The sequence below is a fragment of the Schistocerca cancellata genome, chromosome 12, assembly GCF_023864275.1.
Source record: "Schistocerca cancellata isolate TAMUIC-IGC-003103 chromosome 12, iqSchCanc2.1, whole genome shotgun sequence".
NCBI classification, from domain to species: Eukaryota; Metazoa; Arthropoda; class Insecta; order Orthoptera; family Acrididae; genus Schistocerca; species Schistocerca cancellata.
Window position 1 is genome coordinate 159,394,940 of NC_064637.1, and position 26,247 is coordinate 159,421,186.

Genomic DNA, 26,247 nt, shown 5'->3' on the forward strand with positions numbered 1-26,247 from the left:
CCTGACGGAGTTGTTACTCGGGTGACGTCCAGTGACTTGTCCACATTCAAAGTGACAGCTCATTCTGCTGTTACTGCTTCCCTGCTGAGGAGACAGTACCCTCTGCCTCCTTTTATACTTTTGGGTGTGCCTCTCGTGACACCGAGTGGTGAATTCTGTGTCAAGTACGTCTCACTATAGTGTCGAGAGGTGCAGTTCGGAGTTATTCCCGAGACACGTCATTTGCCCCCACGGTCGCCCCGGCCTCGGTCTCCGGTAATCGACCGGCCCCACACTCGACACCCTCTGCCCGACAATTTCCCCTCCCTCCGTTCTCTGGCTCCCAGGTCACGAACCCCCCGTCCTCTTCCACATTCGCCACTCTCCCCCAGCTCCGACGACCGTGCGTCGCGTATGTAGTGCGTACGCTTGCCACTTCGCCTTCCCACGTTGCCAGTCGAAGAGCCGATTGCCTCTCTTTGAGCAGCTAGCCACCCCTCCCCAACCCCTCCCCCTGCCTTCTGCCTCTCTCTCCCTCCACCCATCCCACCCGACACGACCCCACCACGACCTATGCCACCCGCTGAAATGCAGCACTGACAATACGTGTCTGGCAGCACTACAAAGGGGCGTAGGCGTAGGGGTGTGTGTGTGTGTGTGTGTGTGTGTGTGTGTGTGAGAGAGAGAGAGAGAGAGAGAGAGAGAGAGAGAGAGAGAGAGAGTTATTAGATTAGGTTAGATTAGATTAGATTAATTATTCATTCATTCCATAGACCCATAAAAGAGGGAATCCTCCTGGGTGTGGAACATGTCAGATACATTACAAAAATGTTATTAGAAAAACTTGAGTTTCATTAATTTTAATGATCCTCAGTCAATAAACAGTAAAATTATGTACATGATTTAAATTTAAACTTCTAATATTTACAGGTTTAATACTTACATCTGTTTTCATTAAATCTATCATTCAGGCATTTGCTAGTTTCTTGGCTATTACAACTGAGTATTGTCAAACATTAAAGTAAATTATTCACTTCAGTGATCCTCAGTTAAGAAGAGTCAGATTATGTACAAGATTTAAAATTAAACTTCCACTATTTACAGACTTAAGACTTACACCTGATTTCCATACATCCATCATTCACACAGTAGGTAGTTGCTTGGCTGTTACAACCAAGTATTGTCAAAAATTAAAGTATAATAAATTTTCATTAAAATGGTCCACTGTACTTGTTGAGAAACCCATGGATGGAATAGAAGGAGTTGACCACCAAAAATTCTTTTAAATTATGTTTAAATTGTGCCTTGTCTGAAACTAGACTCTTGATGCTTGCTGGTAATTTACTGAAAATATGTGTTGCTGAATACTGGACTCCTTTCTGGGCAAGAGTAAGTGATTTTAAATCTTTATGTATATTGTTCTTATTCCTAGTGTTGATACTGTGTACTAAGCAGTTAGTTGGAAAAAGAGATGTATTATTTACATCAAACTTCATTAAGGAATAAATATACCGGGAAGCTGTGGTTAATATGCCCAATTCTTTGAATAGGTTTCGACATGATGTTCTTGTACACTCCTGGAAACTGAAATAAGAACACCGTGAATTCATTGTCCCAGGAAGGGGAAACTTTATTGACACATTCCTGGGGTCAGATACATCACATGATCACACTGACAGAACCACAGGCACATACACACAGGCAACAGAGCATGCACAATGTCGGCACTAGTACAGTGTATATCCACCTTTCGCAGCAATGCAGGCTGCTATTCTCCCATGGAGACGATCATAGAGATGCTGGATGTAGTCCTGTGGAACGGCTTGCCATGCCATTTCCACCTGGCGCCTCAGTTGGACCAGCGTTCGTGCTGGACGTGCAGACCGCGTGAGACGACGCTTCATCCAGTCCCAAACATGCTCAATGGGGGACAGATCCGGAGATCTTGCTGGCCAGGGTAGTTGACTTACACTTTCTAGAACACGTTGGGTGGCACGGGATACATGCGGACGTGCATTGTCCTGTTGGAACAGCAAGTTCCCTTTCCGGTCTAGGAATGGTAGAACGATGGGTTCGATGACGGTTTGGATGTACCGTGCACTATTCAGTGTCCCCTCGACAATCACCAGTGGTGTACGGCCAGTGTAGGAGATCGCTCCCCACACCATGATGCCGGGTGTTGGCCCTGTGTGCCTCGGTCGTATGCAGTCCTGATTGTGGCGCTCATCTGCACGGCGCCAAACATGCATACAACCATCATTGGCACCAAGGCAGAAGCGACTCTCATCGCTGAAGACGACACGTCTCCATTCGTCCCTCCATTCACGCCTGTCACGACACCACTGGAGGCGGGCTGCACGATGTTGGGGCGTGAGCGGAAGATGGCCTAACGGTGTGCGGGACCGTAGCCCAGCTTCATGGAGACGGTTGCGAATGGTCCTCGCCGATACCCCAGGAGCAACAGTGTCCCTAATTTGCTGGGAAGTGGCGGTGCGGTCCCCTACGGCACTGCGTAGGATCCTACGGTCTTTGCGTGCATCCGTGCGTCGCTGCGGTCCGGTCCCAGGTCGACGGGCACGTGCACCTTCCGCCGACCACTGGCGACAACATCGATGTACTGTGGAGACCTCACGCCCCACGTGTTGAGCAATTCGGCGGTACGTCCACCCGGCCTCCCGCATGCCCACTATACGCCCTCGCTCAAAGTCCGTCAACTGCACATACGGTTCACGTCCACGCTGTCGCGGCATGCTACCAGTGTTAAAGACTGCGATGGAGCTCCGTATGCCACGGCAAACTGGCTGACACTGACGGCGGTGGTGCACAAATGCTGCGCAGCTAGCGCCATTCGACGGCCAACACCGCGGTTCCTGGTGTGTCCGTTGTGCCGTGCGTGTGATCATTGCTTGTACAGCCCTCTCGCAGTGTCCGGAGCAAGTATGGTGGGTCTGACACACCGGTGTTAATGTGTTCTTTTTTCCATTTCCAGGAGTGTATTTACACTACTCATTACTCTTATTATACGCTTCTGTACTCTAAAAAATTTTTCTCTGTTTGTGGAGTCACCCCAAAATATGTGATATAATGGAGTGAAGTTCGCAGCTCGTGGTCTCGCGGTAGCATTCTCGCTTCCCGAGCACGGGGTGCCGGGTTTGATTCTCGGTGGGGTCAGGGATTTTTCCTGCCTCGAGATGACTGGGTGTTGTTGTGTCGTCTTCATCATCATCATTCATCCTCATTACGGTCAGAGGAAGGCAATGGCAAACCACCTCCACTAGGACCTTGCCTAGTAAGGTGGCGCGGGTCTCCCGCGTTGCTCCCCTACGCTTTGTAAAGAAGTATGGGACTCATCATCATCATCATCATCATCATCATCATTATCATTATCAATGGAGTGAAAATAAGCAAAATATGCCAGTTTTTTTATATTTGTATCTCCTATGTCTGGCATCATTCGCATTGCAAACACAGACTTGTTTAGGTGCTTTAGCAGTTCATTAGTATGTTGCTCCCAACTGAATTTATTATCAAGTTGTAATCCCAAGAATTTTACACTCTCAACTTCTCCTATTTCCATGTCATCATGTTTTATACACACACCAGAAGGAAATCTCTTGGAAGTTATGAACTGCATATAGTGGGTCTTTTCAAAGTTTAATGACAGTGAATTGTCTATGAACCACTTATTAATGCCAGTAAAAATTTGATTGGCTGCCCTTTCTAAATTTATATTTGATTTACTATTTATCGCAATGTGTGTGTGTGTGTGTGTGTGTGTGTGTGTGTGTGTGTGTGTGTGTGTGTGGGCGCGCGCGCGCGGGCGGGGAAACAGCAAGTTTTATATTTCTGTGTGCCTTTCGACAACTCAGCGCTTTTGCTTTTCAGTGAATGTTTTAATTTGTGCAGTCAAATGCTCTGAGCAGGTCATAGAAAATACTAGCCAGTGCTTTTTGTTGTTTAATGCTAGTAAAATTTGGTGACAGAACGTGTTATAGGCATTCTCAGTTGAGCATATATTCTGAAATGCAAACAGGAATTTACTGAGGATATTATTGTTGCTCAAAAATACTCCATCTTCTCAAAAATTTTGGAAAAAAATGGTAGTTGTGGAACAGGTTGGTGGCATCTTCTTATACAGGTATCTACAATGGTACGAGGGTAGACAAAGATCTTTGCGTACTCTGCTATCTGAAATGAACGTTTCCATTATCTGCCTGAATTTCTCTTTCAAATTTATGTTTCCCATTCCATAGGGGTAAACAGATGCACAATTTTGTTGGCATTACTTTTGGTCTTCACTGCCAAGAATGACTAGTCCACCCCGTGCAAGCCTCTTCCCCTCTGTATAACTGCTGCAATCGACATCTGTTTGATCCTGCTTACCGTATCGGTGCCTCAGTCTCCCTCTACAATGCTTACCCTTCACACTTCCTTTCATTACCAAATTGATTGTTTTATAAGCTTTTGAGCTGAGTCGTATCGTCCAAAGGTGGTTTTAATTCTATTCGTAATTTTATATGTCTAAAAACTATGCAGAGTAACTTATACTTAAAAATGGCCTCTAAGCTGTCAACCATTCTTATACGGCATTATATGTTCTGATAGTTACTTTTTGTAGTCGACAGGTTTCATTTGCATCACTTCAGTATATCTAAATTTTTTACCGTAGTTCATCCAAGTATTGCAATGTGACTATAAAATAGCAGGATTACTGATGTAAAACTTTTTATTTCAAAACCATACATATTTGTCACCCTCAATACACTCCTCTCTTCTATCTCTACTGTGCTCTGTCAGAATTTTTCATTGATGGAAACAGTGCTAGAAGTCTTCCTCTGTTAGCTCTTTGCTGATGCATGCCACTTTACTGAAATATTGTTCCTTTTAATGCAGATTTAACCTTGGGGAATAGATAAGTTACACGAAACTAAGTCTGGTGAATAAGGTTGTGGGTCTGACACTGGGATACCGTACTTTACTAGAAACCTCTTAACAGACAATGCGATATGGCGTTGCCTCGATGCATAACCCGTGACTTGTTCTTCCACAATTCAGATACTTGTTTTCTTATTTTCTCGTGGAGTTGGCAACAACCTCAAGGTAATAACGTTGATTAATAGTTTAACATCCACGAACCCAGTGAAGATACACAATTCCACAAATATCGAAAAAAAATCCTCGTCGCTTTGAATCTCGATTTGTTCATTTGAGCTTTTTTTGCTCCCGGTGACGTTGGGCCCTTCCATTTCATGGATTGCACTTAGTTTCTGAATCATAAGTGAAAAACAAAGCTTTGTCATATTATCACTCTTCCCGAGAAATTGGGATAATTTTCAGTTATATTCAAAGTGTCAGTACCAACATTTTCACAAGCTGCTTTTTGTTTGATTGTGAGAATTTTCAGCACCAGCTTCACACGCTCTTTTCTCATTTTAAATTGGTTATGCAAAATTCTTAGTTGCAGCAATTGACTGAATGCTCAACTGATGGTCAGTTCGAAATAGATTACCTACTTTTTCAATATTTCTGTCTGTTTTTGATGTTAAAGGATGCCCCAGGCACGAGATGTCTTCAATGTATTCTCGGCCATGAAATGCTCGAACCACTCAAACTAGAGTACACAGTAAATAGCTTTCACCGTACACTTCTTCTAGTAAAAAATAGATTTCAGTAGTAATTTTGCCAAGTTTCATGTGAAACTTCACGACAGTTTGTTGCTCTGTTATTACACTTACCATTTTTCTGCCAAAACAAAATAACTGTTCTTACACAAATGAAGGCCACGGCAACACTGATTTGCATACTGACACCAGAGATGCCACATCCAACTGCGAAGCTCCTGTCTTCTCAGCTATCGGTCATTCACCTTTGGCGCGTGCGAACTTACTCTGTAACGTCATCAGTCCTGTTATTTTATAAGCACACCTTGTAAAATAGGAAAAGCAGATAATCTGCTTTAACTTGTGGTATAATTCCTCTGAGCCTGAGTAGCTGTCCTTAGTATGTTATTTATGATAGGAAGGTGTCTTTCCACTCTCAATAGTTGACTCCTGTGAGCTACAGGTATTTTTTAAGCTACTTCCACGTTTGGTTCTCATGACTGGTCGGATTTGTCTCCCGTGTCTGCAGTAACTGAGGTCACGTACACACACTCATGCTGAGGTGCACAACTCAGAAGTAGTTTATTTGAATATCAGTGGTGAAATAAATTTCCACTGCTGCCGTTTGCCCGTTATGGGAGGTGGGGCAGCAGTGTCCAGTTCCCGATCGCCAGACACTCTGACACTGTCTCAGGTTAAGCTGCAAACCACTCTACAGTGTTTAGATTAGATTAGATTAGATTAGATTAGATTAATACTAGTTCCATGGATCATGAATACGATATTTCGTAATGATGTGGAACGAGTCGAATTTTCCAATACATGACATAATTAGGTTAATTTAACAACATACTTAAGTTAATATAACAACTTTATTTTTTTGTGTGTTTTTTTATTTTTATTTATTTATTTTTATTTTTTTTAATAATTTTTTTTCTTAATTTATATCTAAAAATTCCTCTGTGGAGTAGGAGGAGTTGTCATTCAGAAATTCTTTTAATTTCTTCTTAAATACTTGTTGGTTATCTGTCAGACTTTTGATACTATTTGGTAAGTGACCAAAGACTTTAGTGTCAGTATAATTCACCCCTTTCTGTGCCAAAGTTAGATTTAATCTTGAATAGTGAAGATCGTCCTTTCTCCTAGTATTGTAGTTATGCACACTGCTATTACTTTTGAATTGGGTTTGGTTGTTGATAACAAATTTCATAAGAGAGTATATATACTGAGAAGCTACTGTGAATATCCCTAGATCCTTAAATAAATGTCTGCAGGATGATCTAGGGTGGACTCCAGCTATTATTCTGATTACACGCTTTTGTGCAATAAATACTTTATTCCTCAGTGATGAATTACCCCAAAATATGATGCCATATGAAAGCAATGAGTGAAAATAGGTGTAGTAAGCTACTTTACTAAGATGTTTATCACCAAAATTTGCAATGACCCTTATTGCATAAGTAGCTGAACTCAAACGTTTCAGCAGATCATCAATGTGTTTCTTCCAATTTAATCTCTCATCAATGGACATACCTAAAAATTTGGAATATTCTACCTTAGCTATATGCTTCTGATTAAGGTCTATATTTATTAATGGCGTCATACCATTCACTGTACGGAACTGTATGTACTGTGTCTTATCAAAATTCAGTGAGAGTCCGTTTACAAGGAACCACTTAGTAATTTTCTGAAAGACAGTATTGACAATTTCATCAGATAATTCTTGTTTCTCAGGTGTGATTACTATACTTGTATCATCAGCAAAGAGAACTAACTTTGCCTCTTCATGATTATAGAATGGCAAGTCATTAATATATAATAAGAACAACAAAGGACCCAAGACTGACCCTTGTGGAACCCCATTCTTGATAGTTCCCCAGTTTGAGGAATGTGCTGATCTTTGCATGTTACGAGAACTACTTATTTCAACTTTCTGCACTCTTCCAGTTAGGTACGAATTAAACCATTTGTGCACTGTCCCACTCATGCCACAATACTTGAGCTTGTCTAGCAGAATTTCATGATTTACACAATCAAAAGCCTTTGAGAGATCACAAAAGATCCCAATGGGTGGTTTTCGGTTATTCAGATCATTCAAAATTTGACTGGTGAAAGCATATATGGCATTTTCTGTTGAAAAACCTTTCTAGAAACCAAACTGACATTTTGTTAGTACTTCATTTTTACAGATATGTGAAGCTACTCTTGAATACATTACTTTCTCAAAAATTTTGGATAAAGCTGTTAGAAGGGAGATTGGGCGGTAATTGTTGACATCAGATCTATCCCCCTTTTTATGCAAAGGTATAACAATAGCATATTTCAGTCTATCAGGGAAAATGCCCTGTTCCAGAGAGCTATTACACAGGTGGCTGAGAATCTTACTTATCTGTTGAGAACAAGCTTTTAGTATTTTGCTGGAAATGCCATCAATTCCATGTGAGTTTTTGCTTTTAAGCAAGTTTATTATTTTCTTAATTTCAGAGGGAGAAGTGGGTGAGATTTCAATTGTATCAAATTGCATAGGTATGGCCTCTTCCATTAACAGCCTAGCATCTTCTGATGTACACCTGGATCCTACTATATCCACAACATTTAGAAAATGATTATTAAAAATATTTTCAACTTCTGACTTTTTGTTCGTAAAGCTTTCATTCAATTTGATGGTAATACTGTCTTCCTCTGCTCTTGGTTGACCTGTTTCTCTTTTAATAATATTCCAAATTGTTTTAATTTTATTATCAGAGTTGCTGATTTCAGACATGATACACATACTCCTGGATTTTTTAATAACTTTTCTTAATATAACATAGTAGTTTTTATAATTTTTGATAGTTTCTGGGTCACTACTCTTTCTTGCTGTCAGATACATTTCCCTTTTCCGGTTACAAGATATTTTTATACCCTTAGTAAGCCATGGTTTGTTACAAGGTTTCTTACGAGTATATTTAACTATTTTCTTGGGGAAGCAGTTTTCAAATGCATTTACAAAAATGTCATGAAATAAATTATATTTTAAATTGGCATCAGGTTCACGGTACACCTCATCCCAGTCTAACTGCTGTAGGCTTTCCCTGAAATTTACAATTGTTAAATCGTTGACTGAACGTACTACTTTGGAGGACTGTTTAGTATTGCTGAATGGAGCTATGTCATATATTGTAACTAGCTGTGCACCATGATCAGAAAGACCATTCTCAACAGGCTGAGCATTTATCTGGTTAAACTTATCTTGGTCCACAAAGAAGTTATCTATCAGTGAGCTGCTATCCTTTACCACCCGAGTAGGAAAATCAATAACGGGTGTCAAATTGAAAGAACCGAGTAATACTTCAAGGTCATTTTTCCTATTACCCTCTTTCAGAGATACTACATTGAAGTCCCCACAAATAATAATTTGCTTCCCCCTGTCTGACAGATAGCACAACAAGGAGTCCAAATTTTTCAGAAATAGATGAAAATTTCCTGATGGGGACCTATATACAGTTACAATTATAAATGTGCCTTTATTTAATTTAAGCTCACAGGCACATGCTTCTATATGTTTCTCTACACAAAACTTTTTTGTTTCTATACTTTTTGCACAATGATAACTTTTGACATATATGGCAACTCCTCCTTTCTTCATATTTTCTCTCATTACATGTGCAGAGAGCTTATAACCACTTACATTTACCTTATCCATATCAGTAACAATGTGATGCTCAGACAGGCATAGTATATCTATTTCATTCTCAGCTTCTAAATCTTCTAAACAAACCAGAAGCTCATCTACTTTATTCTTTAAACTCCCAATATTTTGATGAAATATACTTACATTATTTTTAATTATACTTTTATGAGAACCTTTCCTTATTCTAACATTTGCAGTACTCTCCTGTCTGAGTTTCACATTGTGCTTAGGCCTAGTTCCTATACCAGTGGTCACATGGTGTTCAGAGAGGCAGATTATGTCAACTGGGTTGGGTGACTTTAATTCATCAATGCAATTACCTAGGACTGAGATACAACTTGGTGGAGATAAAATTTCTGGCGATTGGTGAAAATTTATAATTGGTAGCTGTGATTGGTGATCTAATGTGCTAGAATTGTGCTGTTTAATTTCTTTCCTAAACTGAAGATTTGTTTCAATCCTGACCTCTCGTAGAACTTGACATCTTTCTGTCTTACCTATCCTAAAAAAGATGCTGCTCCAACACCTGTAACCACTGGTATTTTACCATTCATGGCAGTGCCTCCCCCCTTAAATTTCCTGCTATTACCCCAGCCAGTTTCCCCTTCCCTTTCCTGTTGAGATGTAGGCCGTGCCTGGTATAGTCCCACCTACTGAGATAATCAACAGGAACCACACCAATATGAGCCCCCGCACCTGACCCAAGCAGCCGTTCCAACTCCAAATTAACTCTCCCAACAGAAGAGTCCAAATGAGGCCGGTCATGGCGTCTCAGGACAGATACAAACTCAACATTGGTGTGTCTCGATGCCGACGCAATCTTTACCAGGTCACACTCTATACTGTACCCAGGATCTCTGTCGATGCTGTTCCCTGGCCCTCCCACAATAACCACGGTGTCTTCCCTGGTAAATCCTTTACAGAGTGAACCTAAATCCTCTGTCACCTGATCCAGACTAGCACTTGGTTTGAAAAAATTTGTGACCTGGTATTCTGGTCCTAATTCCTCCTGCAGAATTTGGCCTACACCTCTGGCATGAGAACTGCCTAACAACAAAACTTTCTTCCTTTTCGATGACTTTCCTACATTCTTTTTCAATTTCCTATTGAAAGTTTGTTGTGTCCTGTCTACACCTACCTCTGCTTGAGGCTCATCAGTTTCTAACTGAAGCAACAGGTCAAACTTATTTTTGACATTCACCACAAAACTGTCAGACCTAGTTCTAGGCCTGTTCCTTCTGCTACCTGTTGCCACTTCCCACCTCTCTTTGCCCTTCTCCCTCCTTAACCTGTCCAGATCTTCCCTAGCCTGATCTAGCTCAGCCTGAAGGGCAGCAATTTTCCCCTCCTGTTCCACTATCTTCCTATCTCTGCTGCAAATCCTACATAACCACTGATGAGCCTGATCCACTTTCCCAACACCCACGCCACTGCAGTCCCCCCAGTGAAAAAAACTACTGCATCCATCACACCAAACCCCGGAACTAACAATTCTACGGCAAGTCAGGCACTTCTCACTCATGGCAAAAATAATACTTTAGCTAGAATAAATCAATTAAATTACCGAAAATCAAAAAAGACGTTACAAGAATTAAGCCTATTCACAAATGTGTATAAGCAAGTTTCTGATTTAAAATTCCGCTGTTTTTCTGAGATCTGTATTAAAACAACGAAGGTATATGCTATTTATTATATATTTCACTCGATGGAATGAAAAAAAGAACAATTAAACGAGATACTTTAACTTTGATCCTCGAAAAACGTTACGAGAATTAGGCCTATAAACAAATGTATATAGGCAAGTTTCTGATATAAAATTACGCTGTTTTTCTGAAATCTGTATTAAAACAATGAAGTTATACGCTATTTACGGTAGTTTACTTATTTGTTACCGAGAAACTAGTTAAATTACAGTGAAACAAGAAACAAACACGTTCACAAAATTTAAGCCTAAGCGCGACTTCGCGAAGTTACGATCTTTTCGTGTTTTCTGAAAAAATACGCAAAGAAAAGTCAAACCTTTAACGGCAAGACTAAACGATACACTAATGCATGTATTTAATTTGTTGTCGGCGTTAAACTAAATTATATTCCTGTCTAAATCACTTAACTTTCTGGAAATGGTTTCTGGCGTCACTTACTCGGCGGCCATCTTGCCTCCACAGAGTGACGGTACACGGCAATACCGACAGTCTGCGGTTGCAGACAGTCGGTTTTGCGGCCCGCCCGGACCTGTTTCAGAGCAGTAGGCTGTGTGTCAGCACCAGGTTTCACCGTCTCTCTTCCTGTTTTCTCATCATCAGTAAAACAACTGTGTCTGACATTCTACACTCTCTACTATCTTTCATTGTGTCAATAAATAAAAAATATCCTCCCCACCCCTCCCACAGTGGCGTTCCACCACCCACTCGACCTCCGCAGCACCCCTGTCCGTCCCTACTCCACCCCTGCTCCCGACTCCTGGCCTCGTGGCCGGTATCCCTGTAACGGACCTAGACGCGAGACCTGTCCCGTACGTCCTCCCTCTGCCACCTACTCCAGTCCTGTCACGAGCACCTTCTACCCCACCAGAGCAGGGCCACCTGTGAAAGCCACTGTGCAGCAGTCTGTGTGGGCACAGCAACTGACGAGCCGTCCGCTCTGTACGAACGAACGGCTGCCGCCGAGCTGTGGCGGAGAGACAGCCGGACCGCACAGGTGCCGAACGTGCTGCCCGACACGGTGTGTTTCACTGTAATGTCTACTTTGTGGCCTATACCACCCAGATTCATCTCACCTACACACCAGCTTTTCTGAACTGCACAGGTAGAAACACTCTTTACCACGTAGCCTTCATTCCTGTAACTCCCCTGGCCCCAGCCTTTGCTAGTCACTATCATTCACTCACCTACCCCCTTTCCTGGTGCCACTCCAGCTCTACACAGCCTTTTGTGCCACCGGTGAACTTGCGTAGTACTCCTGTGCCTCCCCCACCCGGCCTCCTGATGCTGATGCTGCACCTGGCAGCCCAGTCGTCTGCCTCCCGCCCACTCCCCCCACACCCGCGTGGCCCGCCGTGCTCCCACAGGCAACACTGTTGGCTTCCCCCACCTCTGCCCAGATGTAACCCCCCCCCCCCTCCTTATCACCACTACTCCCTGCTCACACGTGATGCAGTCACACAGGCCATGTCACCTGGAGACAGTGGCCATGTGTGAATGAGTTGTGCTTATGTGATTGTGTGTGTGTTTTCTAATTTTGAAGGAGCATTTTGTCTGAAAGCTGAATTATTTTTGGCTTTCTTTTTGTCCGTGCCTGTCAGCAACTCAACATTTCTTCTACGTGGTGAGAAGATATTTAGGTTCCGCAGAGCTGCAGACCTGCGAGGATGTCGATTTCTACATTTCACCTGCTGTTCTTTAACATTCCTCGGACAGTATATCTGCGCTTAAAACTTGTGATACAGGTTGCTTGTCAAAGTGTAGTAGGGTGCACAAGTTTTCTTAAACTATTGGGTTGGTCTATAAGTTCATAGCATTTGCTCAGTAGTTTAATAAACATAACAGAGACTTTAGTCATCAATAAAATATTCTCCTTCACTACAAAAGTCTGCTGATTCTCAACTTTTCGATTCCGCGACTATAGACGTCACACTCATTGAGCTCTGTGTGGAGCACATTTTCGTGTGTAAAGGAAGTTCCTTGAAGGTTGTTCAATAGATAGCGGAAAAGGTGAAAATCTGAGGGCGCAATATCAGACGAATAAGGTGGGAGCGGAATGACTTTCCAACCCAAAATGCTAGTGGGTGTTATTGAGAAGTAGTACAACTTGGTGCAGTCTTCCCGGTTGTTGTTCTCGGATTGTGTCTGAAAGGTGCCAAAGTTATCGACACTAAATGTCAGCAGTGACGGTTACACCTCGGCGAAGCAACTCTTAGTACCCCACACAGTCACTGTTCCACGAGGTGCATAACACTATTTTTGGTGGATGCCTGCAGGTGTTTGTACAGGGAGTTTCTGCTCTGTTTGGACTCGACCATTCCTTTATTTTCCTTATATTAACATAAAGAAACCATTTTTCATCACTAGAAATGGTACAGGGTAGGAACGATCGATGTAGTTCGTGAGCCAGTTGACGATGAGCGAGCAGAGGTGCACACGTGGCCACCCGCCGATCTTTGTGTTTTTAGCTCAGAGCGTGCGGTACTCGTACACCCAATTTTTGAACGTTCCCCTTTGGGGACAAGTTCATATGATGGTGGAACGATCACAGTGTATCACATCACATTTGCCAGTTCTCTAATAACTGACGTGGATTGTTGTCAAATAACGTGTTTAAATTATCTTTGTAAACCCTGAAGGACGTCCTGAACAGTCCTACTTAAAAGGAGAAAACTGTTTTCTTGCTGTGCTCTGTCCAACGGCATTACCCCATACGTGGCCTCCGTTACCGTCTCCCCTCTACAGATCTGAAACATAAGAATGTGTCAGAAATGTTCGGATTTATCCACTTGGCACTCCATTTTGTAGCATCCACAGCTCCACTTACTATCTCCAAATGACAAACTAACAATTTGTGAACTTAAATAGCAGCAGTGAACTACTAATAAAAAATGACAATCTTTAAATAAACCCGTAGCAAGTGGAATGCCAACATGTGAAACAAAAACGCTACGAACTTATGCAACAAACAAATATAATTGAGAATTAACCTGTCAATTCTCTGGCAGCATGTGATAGTTTCACTGTGCTTCATTCAGTCTAACTATCATTTGCATATTTTGCATTTCTTTTTTTATTTTCTTTTATTTGGCTACTTTTGCTATCTTCTGTTAAATCCCATCTCCATCCCATCTCTTTCTCCATCTCTCGTTTTTCTATCTCATTTCAAAGAAAATAAATACCACAAAGACATTCTTTTTCTTCCAATAATGAAACGTGGGAATGGTACTCGTAATTTAGTATTGACAGGGAAACTAGTTGTTTTTTTCATCTACTATAATGTCCTTACCCATTTAATTGTTTTCTTAGATTTATTGATTTATGAAATTACATTAAGTATCAGAAATACTGAACACATTGATTCCTGATTGAAATTCTTTGGATCACGCTGCTTCTTGAGAACCAGAAGGTAAGAGATGTGGATAACACACAGAGTTAGCAGGCAAAAGACAAAAGTTGGGTTTATTGAAAGTTTTATTACCTTATAATTAGAAAAATACAGTCTGCAATATGATACAGAATGCAGAATATTACAAGCTATGCGCCATAATAAATAAATAAACATCACTCAGTCTTTTGGAAATGTGCACTGATGCAAGGGCTCTATATTGAAGTCTCCTGGTAGGGCAAACACGACACCACTGTTTCTTCAGTTTCATGATTTTAACAATTTTATCGTGGTTTTCGTAAGGTTTTTTGTAGCATTCATATTCGTAACATGTTATCAAATGTGCCATATCTATTTTAGTAAATGGTGTAAATTCTGTTGTTCGTGTGAATGATAACTGATTGTAACTTAATTAGGTCTGATGGGCTATTGAATTTATTTGTTCAGTGTGTTGGCTCAATTTAGATCTAAGAACTTTTGTGAGCTTGTCTGCAATCACTGACTGTTGCAAGTTATTGTTATGGTACTTCTGTCCTGAATGTATTACATATCCTTACACTTGCAGTGTTACGTGGCTTTATGCTTAATTACAGACTTACTATTTTATCAGTTGATTTGTTTTCACCATGTAACGCCCGCTGTTTACGTCCTCCTTAGTTGCTGAGCGATGTATCACTTTTTGTTCTGATGCCGCAACTCTTCCTTTGCTATATCTTTACTACTTTTTATTTATATAAATGATGAACTATTGGTTTTGCCATTTAACTACTTTTTAATAACTGTGAAAGTATTACAGGTATCGGGTCCCACCTAATGTGTCACCCTCGCGGCTCAGGTTATCCATGGCTCGTGGTAGTTTGCAGCATTCGTTTTATTCCTTGCCCACTTGCCGCTACATCGAACTTTCGTGGTGATCATTGGGCAATGTCTTCCACGTTATGTGCAACTTAAATAAACTTTCTTCCCACAGTATTTCTGAAAACCCAAAAACAAACTTAAAGAACATAACAATAATAACTGTTCTTACAATTATTCATATAAGTCTTGGTCGATTTAATGAGGGGTGGGACAGGCCTAAGCCTTGTGACACCACACACTATATAGATATAATTTTGTAAACTGTCTACTGCATGTTGATGATTGCTACATCCTCTACATACAGTTCAAATATAAAAAATAAATAAATAAATAAATAAATAAAAATAAAAAAAACTACATGTTTCACAATAACAACATGCTTTGCAGTACATTTTATTAGGCTTACAAATGCCTGCTTTGTTCCACTCCCAATTGATGAATATGATGTGAATTTAGTAGAATGTTTAATCAAATAGTGTCCGTCACAAATGGTTATGAGGAGCGGACATACAGTGTAAAGCCTGGAACTGCTTGTCTACTGCTATGAAAGCTTCTCTGACATCCTCACTGACCAGCTTTTCCTTGTAAATGATGATAATGGCAGTCCTTTTGTAAGGAATATCACAATCTTTTGCTTACAGATTGTGTCTGTGGGTTCGGGAAGTTATGCGCCCGAAGGGGTTACCACAGTACGTCTAACATCAAACCAGTTCCTGATGCCCGGCCTCATCGACTCGCACATCCACGCGCCACAGTACCCAAACATGGGCCTCGGCTACGACAAGACTCTACTAGATTGGCTCGACACGTATACCTACCCTATGGAGACCAAGTACAGTGATGTCGAGTTTGCACAGACTGTTTACAGAAAAATTGTGGTAAGTTGTTACAGTTTCCTGTTAAGCACATATGCAACAGATATGGACTAAGTCATCAGAATTTATTTTGTGTATTTACTTATTGTGTGGCACTGAACAGGCAGTAAAGGACACCAGAGAGGAATTTGGAAACAGAATTAAAGTTCAGATAGAACAAATGAAAGCTTTGAGTTTGGCTGATGACATTGTAATTCTATCAGAGCCAGCAAAGAACTTGGAAGAGCCTGAATGGAATGAATAGTGTCCTGAAAATAGGTTATGAGATGAACATCAACTAACATAAACAAAGGATAATGGAGTGTAGTAAAATTAAATAAGTTGATACTGAAGGAATTGGATTGAGAAGTGTTGCACTAAAAGTAGTAGATGTGCTTTGCTGTCTGGGCAGTAAAATAATTTGTGACAGTTGATGTAAAGAGGATATTAAATGTAGACTGGCAGTAGCAAAGAAGAAGAAGAAGAAGAAGAAGAAGAAGAAGAAGAATTTCTGAAGAAGAGGAATTTGCTAACATCTGATATAAATTTAAGTTTTAGGAAGTCTTTCCTAAAGATATTTGTCTGGAGCATAGCTTTGTATTGATGTGAAACATGGACAATATGCAGTTCATATATGAAGAGAATAGAGGCTTTTGAAATTAAGTGCTACAGAAGGATGCTCAAGGTTAGGTGGGTTGATGACATGGCTAATGAGAAGGTACTGAATAGAATTTTGGATAAAAGAAATTTATAGCAGAGTTTGTAGTGGATGCCTTTCTAAAAAAAAAAATTAAAAAAAAACAAAAAAAAAAAAAAAACGGTGATTGAATTCTGAGCACTCAAGTTTAGTAAAAATTCAAGTTATAGTTCATCTCAGGTGAACCACCACTATAACGGGCATAAAATAAAAATTTCCTGGAACGTTTGAGTTATTAGCATCAGGATCATAACTGGGCCCCTAGAATATGCATCTGACTCCTTTTAGTAATGTTCCACTACTGTGTGTTCTAACAACCATCAAAGAGTACTAAATGACAAAGCAAACAGCAGATTATTGTCAGGCTCACCCACCAATAAAAAAATAAATAAATAACAAAACTGCACACCGCAATAGATTTCTGGGAATAAAACTAAAATATTTTCATTTTAGTTCACTTTGTAAAGGAAATGACAGACTGCTGAGACCAAAACAGAATAAATATTTTTGAAATAATTTTACAGAAAATGCTCCTCATAGTAATAACTTTTGAACAGTTGTTAAACATAAAACAACTGCAATAGATCTGGTGCAAATATACAGTGATTAGTCCACAATGGATACAAAGCAGTGACTGACTAAAAAATGTCATTACTTTGTTGTTTCTCCAGTGTGGATTCAGTGCCCCCCAGTCCACTAGTCCTTTGGATATTGCATTCTGCAAAACTCCAAACCAGATGGTGCCTCAGGTGTCCTTAGCCATTCACGTGAAACAAATTATCCCAAAAGTCATTAATAAAAGAATTTTTCCTCTCTTGTTGCCCTCGTTTGGAATTAATATTTTCGTAACATCACTTCTGAAATTAATATTTCAGTGGGGAATAAAAAAATGTGTATAACTGACCCTTACAAACCTGACTAAAAGAAAGGACTAGTTGGGAGGACACATCCTGAGAAATCGAGACATCGAAGAATAGTCAGTATGGTAATGGTGTGAGGGGGTAGGGGGGACAGAGGAGACCGAGGTGTGAGCGCTGTAAGCAGGTCATTTGCAGTAACTGTTCAGAGATGAAGAGACTTCGTGCAGGACTGACTACCACGGAGAGCTGCATCGAACTGGTCTTCACGCTGAAGGCCGTAATACCGAGAGTGGCAAACTTACTCACGTTAGCTTCAAATTACAAATCCTAGAAATATATTTTATACTATCTGTACCCAGCCACACTTTGCTGTGGTTCAGTGTGGTCAGATGGAAAAGAAAGAAAAGAGAAAGCATGCCTTCGTAATATGTATGGCAATTGGATATATGAGATTTGTGTAAAAAGTATCCGACCTTCTATTTCCCCACGCAAAATAGACGATAGCGCAGTGCCGCTGTATACAGTAAAGGAAGAGACCTGTATGCGTGTGTGAATTTTGTCCACGGCTTCCGGCATGTCAGTTGCTGCCTGTCCGTCGCTGAGTGAGGTGCTACGCGACGTGTTCGTTGGATTATCGGTTTTCTCGAGATGACTGAATGTGTCGAACAAAGATATTGCATCAATTTTTTTCAAAAACTTGGTGATTCTCAAAGCGAAACAATTCGTAAGATTCAGCAGGTGTTTGGAGAAGATGGAAGGGTGTAACACAAATTAAGGAGTGGTTCAACCGATTCAGAAATGGTCGCACATCGGCGGAGAGTGACTAGTGTTCTGGCAGGCCCCGAACAGCTCGGAGTGCAGCTGTTGTTGAGAGGGTGCAACATTTGGTGATGGCAGATAGTCTGACCGTGTGGGAGATTGCCCGAGAGGTTGGAGTGAGTAAAGGTTCTGCACGTGCAATTTTGCGTTATGATTTGAACGTGCACTGAGTGGCTGCGAAATTCGTGCCAAAGTTGTTGTTACTGGAACAAAGAGACCTCCATTTTGACATTGCACAGGACCTTCTGGACACCACCAGTACTGATCGTGGGTTTCTGTACAACGTGATAACTGGAGATGAGTCACGGGTGAACGGGTACGAACCAGAAACAAAAAGATAGTCGTCACAATGGAAGCATCCCGAGTCTCCGAGGCTGAAGAAAGTGTGGCAGGTGTGAAGCAGAATCATGATGATGCAGACTGTCTTCTTTAATGTCTGTGGAATTGTGCATCACGGATATGTACCGGAAGGACAAACAGTGACGAAGGAGTGCCATCAAGATGTTCTCCAGCAACTCCGTGACGCAGTTTGGCGCAAAAGACCAGACGTGTGGATGGCGAAAAAGTGGCAACTGCATCACGACAATGCCCTCGCACATTCATCCCATTTGATCCAAAGTTCTTTGCCAAGCATGGAATTACAGCTGTTCGCCAACCTCCATACTCTCCAGACGTGGCTCCTTGTGACTTCTGGTTTCCAAAAATGAAGACACCACTGAAAGGATCCCATTTTGAGAGTAGAGAAGAGATAATGCGGAGCACGACGATGGAGCTGAACACGGTTCCAAAAGAAGACTTACAGAGGTGTTTCCAGTATTGGAGGGATCGGTGGGCTAAGTGTGTGCAAGCACAAGGGACCTACTTTGAAGGGGATTATGGTCCCAACCCCGTCAGGTATTCAAAATATTTTTTTCTGGGCAAAGGTTGGATACTTTTTAGGCATGCCTCATACATCCTAATCTCCTTCTCGCCTCTGAAGTCCATCTTGTCCTCCTGGCCCCCTTTCTCTCCATCTCTATATGCTCCCTCTCTCTGTCCCTCTCCTCCTTCCCATCCCCCCCCCCCCCCCCCCCCCTCTGTCCATGCCCTCTCAACCCTGCTCCCACCCCACTCTTCCTGCCCCCTCTCATCTTCAGCCTTGTTTATTGTTGTTGTAAATTTAGCTTCTGGAGCAGTATTCTGATTGTAAACCAATAAGCCGTAAATACAACTTTCCCGTTTGTTGGTGTCACTATTGTATATTTTGTGTATGTATTTATGCAGGGTGTATCAAAAAGAATCATCCAATTTGGCACATCTATATTTCTGAAACTAATAAACATATACAATGAATTTTGTTTCTTGATGAATGGGAAACTATTTTTCACGTGTGTTCAATAAGTCCCCCTTGAGATGCACGGCATATGTCATTGTGGCATTCGAATTGTTCCCACACTGCAGCGAGCATGTCTCGAGTTACAGCTTCCACAGCTGCTGTATGTGACCGATCCATCGTTCAGTAATCCTTTGACTTAAAAAATTCCCACACTTCCAGATGCCAGTGTGGCAGTGCCCAATCCTGTTGGTAAATGGAGTCATTTGAATCAGTCTCCAACTGTGGGAAAGGAAAGTTCTCGAGCATATCGAGATTTGTGCTTTCTGTAACAGTGTTCTCGGCAAAGAGAAATGGACCGTACACCTTTTTTTGTGAAACTGTGGAAAGCGCATTAAATTTTGTAGAATCTCTCTCGTGTTGTACAACTTCACACAATTGTTCAGTACACCATATTCTCATATTATGATAGTTCACCTTTCCACTTAAATGGAATGTTGCCTTATCAATAAACACTAAGTGTGGAAGAAAACTGTCATCCTCCATATTGCCAAGAGCACAATTACACAACTCCACATATTGTCATTTGTCACCTTTGCGACGAGCTTGCAATAGCTGAATTTTGTACGGTTCATGTTAAACGTCGATGTAATGCACGCCAAAAAGACATTGGGCGCATGTTGAGCTGTTCAGCTGCATAGTGAACGGCTTTCTGCAGACTCCTTGTGAAGCTATGTTTGATGTGTTCAGCATCTGTGTCAGACACTTGGGGACAGCCTGGCAATTTGCCTTTACACACACAACCTGTTTCTAAGAATTGTTCATGCCATGGTCTAATGCTCTGTGCTATAGAAGAGTCCACACCGTACCAGTACAAAAGTGATGCTGAACAGTTATTACTGAGCCGCACTGCTCAAAACGTACAGCACAAAATGCTTTCTGTTGTCCCAACCTGACACCATTTTTACTAGAACTGAAGGATGTGCTCACTGCTGGCATCTAGCTGGAACCGTGTAAAACTTGGAGTGTTTGCTCTTTCCAACAGTACATTGTTCGCACGTATCTCAAATAACATAATAGTAAGGATTTTTTAAAAATTGGATGAGTCTTTTTGATACAACCTGTATATTAAAAAGCACCAAAGAAACTGGTATAGGCATCCGTATTCAAATACAGAGCTATGTAAACAGGCAGAATACAGTGCTGCAGTCGACAATGCCCATGTAAGACAACAACTGTCTGGTGCAGTTGTTAGATCAGTTACTGCCGCTACAACGCCAGGTTATGAAGATTTAAGTGAGTTTTAACGTGGTGTTATAGTTGGCGTGTGACCAGTGGGACACAGCATTTCCGAGGTAACGATTAAGTGGGGATTTTTGTGTACGATCATTTCACGAGTGTACTACGAATATCAGGAATCCGGTAAAACAGCAAATCTCAGACATTGCTGCGGCTGGAAAAAGATCCTGCAAGAACAGGACCGACGACGACTGAAGAGAGTTGTTTAACGTGACAGAAGTGCAACTCTTCTGCAAATTGCTGCAGGTTTCAGTGCTGGGCTATCAACAAGAGTCAGTGTGCAGACCATTCAATGAAACATCACGGATATGGGGTTTCGGAGCCGAAGGCCCATATACATACCCACGATGACTGTACGACACAAAGCATTATGCCTTGTCTGTGCTTGTCAGCACCGACATTGGACTGGTGATGACTGGAAATATGTTGCCTGGCTGGACAAGTTTTGTTTCAAATTCTATCGAGCGGATGGACATGTATGGGTACGGAGACAATCTCGTGAAACCGTGAATCGTGCATGTGATCAGGGAACTGTTTCAGCTGGTGGAGGCTCTATACAACTGCAAACATTATTGAGCATATCTGGGATGCCTTGCAATGTGCTGTTCAGAAGAGATCTCCAACCCCTCGTACTGTTGCAGATTTATGGACAGCACTGCACGATTCGTGGTGTCAATTCCCTGCAGCACTACTTCAGACATCAGTCGAGTCCACGCTACATCACGTTGCGGCACTTGTATGTACTCACGGGGGACCTACACGATATTAGGCATGTGTACCAGTTTCTTTGGCTCTTCAGTGTGTTGTATGTATTAAAAATATAAATGTATTAAGGAATTAGGTGCCTAGAGACACACCCATATTAGAATTCATTGTTGTGTCAAAATTTCACAGCAATTGGTTAAGAACTTTTGGAGATTAACAATTTTTGTACAAACTGACATATCTGTGTAACATTCCCAGTTTTATTATGTATATATTACATATGTACCAGATCACATGCCAGTAGGCATATAAAAACACAAGTATTCAAATTGAACATTGTGTCAGAATTTCAAAGCAGTCTGTGAAGAACTTTTGGACATCTGAGATTTTGAAGAAACAAACTTCTGCGTTTTTACTTGTATAGAAACTGTGAATGTTCCTAATCACACATCTCTGAAAGCTTTTAGCTAAATGCTTTGAAATTTTGACACGATGTTGCACTGGAAAATGCAAATGTTTTTATACATCTATTTTTTTTTAAATCTAAGCAATATATAATTCTTTATAAATTTTATGATAGGAAAACATTGTTACTTATGTACTTCTGGCAGTTAATGATTTTGGACAAATGAACATTTACATTTTTATTAACATAGGTATTTTACAAATTGTATAAAAAGTATCATTTTGAGCCAGATTTTCATATTTGCAGATCTATATCCATTTAAAAGCTTCAGCTGTTGCTTCCAGAATATTTTCTCTCACAACATTATCAGATGATGCTGTCCGTGGTTCGTTGTGATGCACCGAGGTCTGATGGCATCCGACCTGTGTGGGACAGACACAGCTGTGATGCGGCCGTACAGTTCGGGCCCGGCACTCGCACATTGTGGCCTCCACAGTCATTACGACAAATACCGCCTCCCGACTTGTGATCTCTCTTTCTGTGCTTACTTCAGGGGAAAGGGTCTTCACGACAGTGCTCTCCACGTCACAGACTGCAGGTCGAGGCAGGAACAGAAATCTAGAAGAGAGTGAACGAGACGTAATAAATTGGCAAAGCACACTGTCCATATACGTGAAGCTGCCGTGTGAGTTACCTCCGAGCGTATCTCACGTAACCTGAAACCCAGTTCCTGCCGACCGGGGATTCTCTTCCTTCCTCCCTCCCACTCGCCTGGGTAGGCTGGAGAGGGGGGAGCTGGTCATCCACACTCCAGGCTAAGAGATAGTCACACCTCCACCCTGTTTCCAATCTCTCACTACCAATTCCTTTTCCATTACTGGAATACAGAACCTGTAGTTCTGAAGCCCAAGACTGTTACTTCCTGTACTAAGTACTGGATGTTTCGCCTCAGACCAAAGGGGTCAGTGCTATGCCTACTCTTGTTTCTGACCTGCACAAATGATCTTTCGAGGACTTTTAAAGTGCTCTTCAATAACTGTAATGTTTGCTCGTGACACATGAATAGTAATTAAAGGTCGAAACTTAATCATAGCAGTCACAGCTCAAATGACAGCTTTACTGGCCACAACTTATGTCTTAATGTCACAGACACTCATATTAATCGATATTATGAGAACGACTGAGTGCTGCTCACTGTATAGGTGAGACATTGAGTTGCAGACATGCATGATGAAAAGACTGTAACATATAAGCTTCCAGTCAAAACCTTTACCAGAAAAGAGAAATGTGCACACATTCACAAAAAGAAGTGCACCTTGCACATCTACATCCACACCTACAACTACATCCACACTCTGCAATCCACCGTGCAGTGCACGGCAAAGGGTCTGTCCCACTGTATCAGTTATTAGCGTTTCTTCCTGTTCCGTTCATGCACGGAGTGTAGCAAGTATGATTATTTGAATGCCTCTGTCCGTACAGTAATTATTCTAATCTTATTCTCACGATTCCTATGTGAGGGATATGTAGGGTTTGTAGTGTATTCCTAGAGTCATCATTTAAAGCCAGTTCTTGAAACTTTAACAGAGTTTGTCGGGATAGCTTATGTCTACCTTCGAGAGTCTTCCAGCTCAGTTCCTTCATTAACTTTGTGACACTTTCCCACAGATCAAACAAACCTGTGTATACATTGAATATTCCCCATTAGCCCTGTTTCGTACAGGTGTTGCATACTTGAGCAGTATTCTAGAACTGGTCGGATGGCTGATTTGTAAGCAATCTCCTTTGTAGGCTGACTGCACTTTCCAAGTACTCTACCAATAAACTGAAGTCTAGCCCCTGCTTTACCCATGACGGCCTGTGTAATCGTCTCATTTCGTATCCCTACAAAGTGTTACACCAAGGTATTTCTCAGAGTTAGCCGATTCCGACAGTGGCTCGTCGAGTCTCAGTGGATTGAAGTTTCTTGTCTGCTGTGACATATACACCACTTCCATTTCCCGTCTGCCTATCCTTTCGATATACACTTAAATTTTTCCAAAAAATTTCAGTGCTATCAATTTCAGGTTTCAACTAGCTTTCTATACCTAGTATTATGTGAGCTTCACTGCTTTTCGTGAGCACTTCAAATCTGGCACTTTGTTGTGAATGGTTTGGTAGTTTACCATTAGGATTTTAATACTCTCACATGTGAGAGGTATTTCTTTTGATACTTCTGGGTTTCCTACGGGTGTCATTATCTGGAGTCGCCTAATCTAAAAAAAAACCTCGTGTGCACCCCACTCACAGTGAGCTATCTGAGTAGCAGACCCTGACGTGTAGTACACACTGGACCCATTTAGGGGAACCCTACAGTTCTCAACCTTATGGGGCAAGTCCAGGAAGTGGCAGCCTAGGTTGTCACAGAACTTTCAAAGTCTCCGGTTCAGTCGTTACACTCGAGTCAGGGCCAGAGGGCCGTGGTAAGTTCTGGGGACAATGCTGCAAATAGTGAGCTTCGTGGAAACTCGTCGCTCGGGCCCGATCTTCTCGACCTTCTCAGCCAGTCGCCGGAATGACTGGAGTACGACCTCGGAGCCGAGGTGATGGGCATCGTTTATTCCGACGTGCACCACAATCTGCAGTCGGTCGTACCCTGTTCCCTCAGTGGCTGCCGCAGTAGTCTCTCGAGCGTGTCGGATGAGGCTCCCAGGTGTACACACTGAGTGCATCTGGTGTCATTTCCTGCCCCTCGTTGCCATTCCCCTAAATGGTACCGTCATTTGCCGTACGTTTTAACTGCCTACAATTAATAGACCCTACCCTTTTGCGTTTGCCACCTCCTGGCACTGGACAAAACAGGTTTCCATAAAACAGGTTCAATGAGTCCCACTGCCTCAGTTTCAGTAAAAGACAAACCTCAAAGACTTTCAGATAGAGGGATCGGTACAATACCCTGAGTCCTCCCCGGTCCCTGCGGACCATGTACGGGATGCGTAGACCCACCATTGAAGTGCCTCTTCCAGTTGAGTGGACAAATAATGACAGATTGTGTACTTTCGGCAGAGGAGACAGGATTCACAGGAGAGGATAGTACTCGAGGTACTACTTCTGACACAACAGTTCACATCAGCTGCCGATCGTTTAACAGTAGTCGGGGCAATTTCCGGCCACTTACGAATGTCGACCGACTCGTCCTGTGTTCGAGAACGGCATTTGCAGTGGAGCTACATTTTGGCTGGTGCAATGTATTACAAGACAGTGAAGAAATAGCTTTAAATTAAGCATACTAAATATCTTAATGATTAATGGAAAATCTCATATAAAGATGTGAAACAAATACTAACAAAGAGATAGAGTGGCTGGCCAGTACTTACCTCAGCTCAGTACAGCCGATAGATACACATAAAACAGAACCGAAAATTACATTCCTAGCTTTCGGAACAAATGTTCCTTCATCAGGGAGGAGAGAGGGGAAAGAAAGGGAAGAAGGGAAAGGAGATTCAGTTACTCACAACCCAGGCTATGAAGCAACAGGGAAAGGAAAATAGGGAGGGTAGCAAGGATGGAAGCATGGTTGTCAGAGGGAAGCCAAAGATATTCTACTGTAAGTACTGTGCCAGCTTCAAACCAAAGAGGATGCATACAGAAGTAAAGAGGTATATAGTATAAAGATAAACACAACTATGTAGGATGAAAAGATGCGTGAATGGTTAAGAGGAAAGGGAAAGAGGAGAAGACTGAAGAGTAAATGGGAGTGAGGTTGTTTAACGTAGGTTCAGTCCAGGGGGATGGCGGGATGAAAGGATGTGTTGGAGTGCAAGTTCCCATCTCCGCAGTTCAGAGGGACTGGTGTTGGGTGGGAGAAGCCAAATGGCACATACGGTGTAGCAGGTTCCTAGGTCCCTAGAATTATGCTGGAGGGCATGCTCCGCTACTGGGTATTGGGCATCTCCTAGGCGGACAGTTCGTCTGTGTCCGTTCATGCGCTCAGCCAGTTTAGTTGTTGTCATGCCGATGTAAAAGGCTGTGCAGTGCAGACATGTCAGTTGATAAATGACGTGTGTAGTTTCACACGTGGCCCTGCCTTGAATTGTGTATGTTTTACCAGTAGCGGG

At 41.9% G+C, this 26,247-nt stretch overlaps 1 protein-coding gene across 3 annotated transcripts in view; it reads left to right on the forward strand.

Moving 5' to 3' along the window:
- LOC126109881 (guanine deaminase) overlaps window positions 1–26,247 on the forward strand; it is a 159,249-nt gene that overhangs the window by 96,430 nt on the left and 36,572 nt on the right. For all 3 annotated transcript variants that reach the window (XM_049914962.1, XM_049914963.1, XM_049914964.1), the window contains exon 3: window positions 15,840–16,076. In XM_049914962.1, coding sequence (XP_049770919.1) covers window positions 15,840–16,076 — 237 coding nt within the window. The remainder of the gene's footprint in view (window positions 1–15,839; window positions 16,077–26,247) is intronic.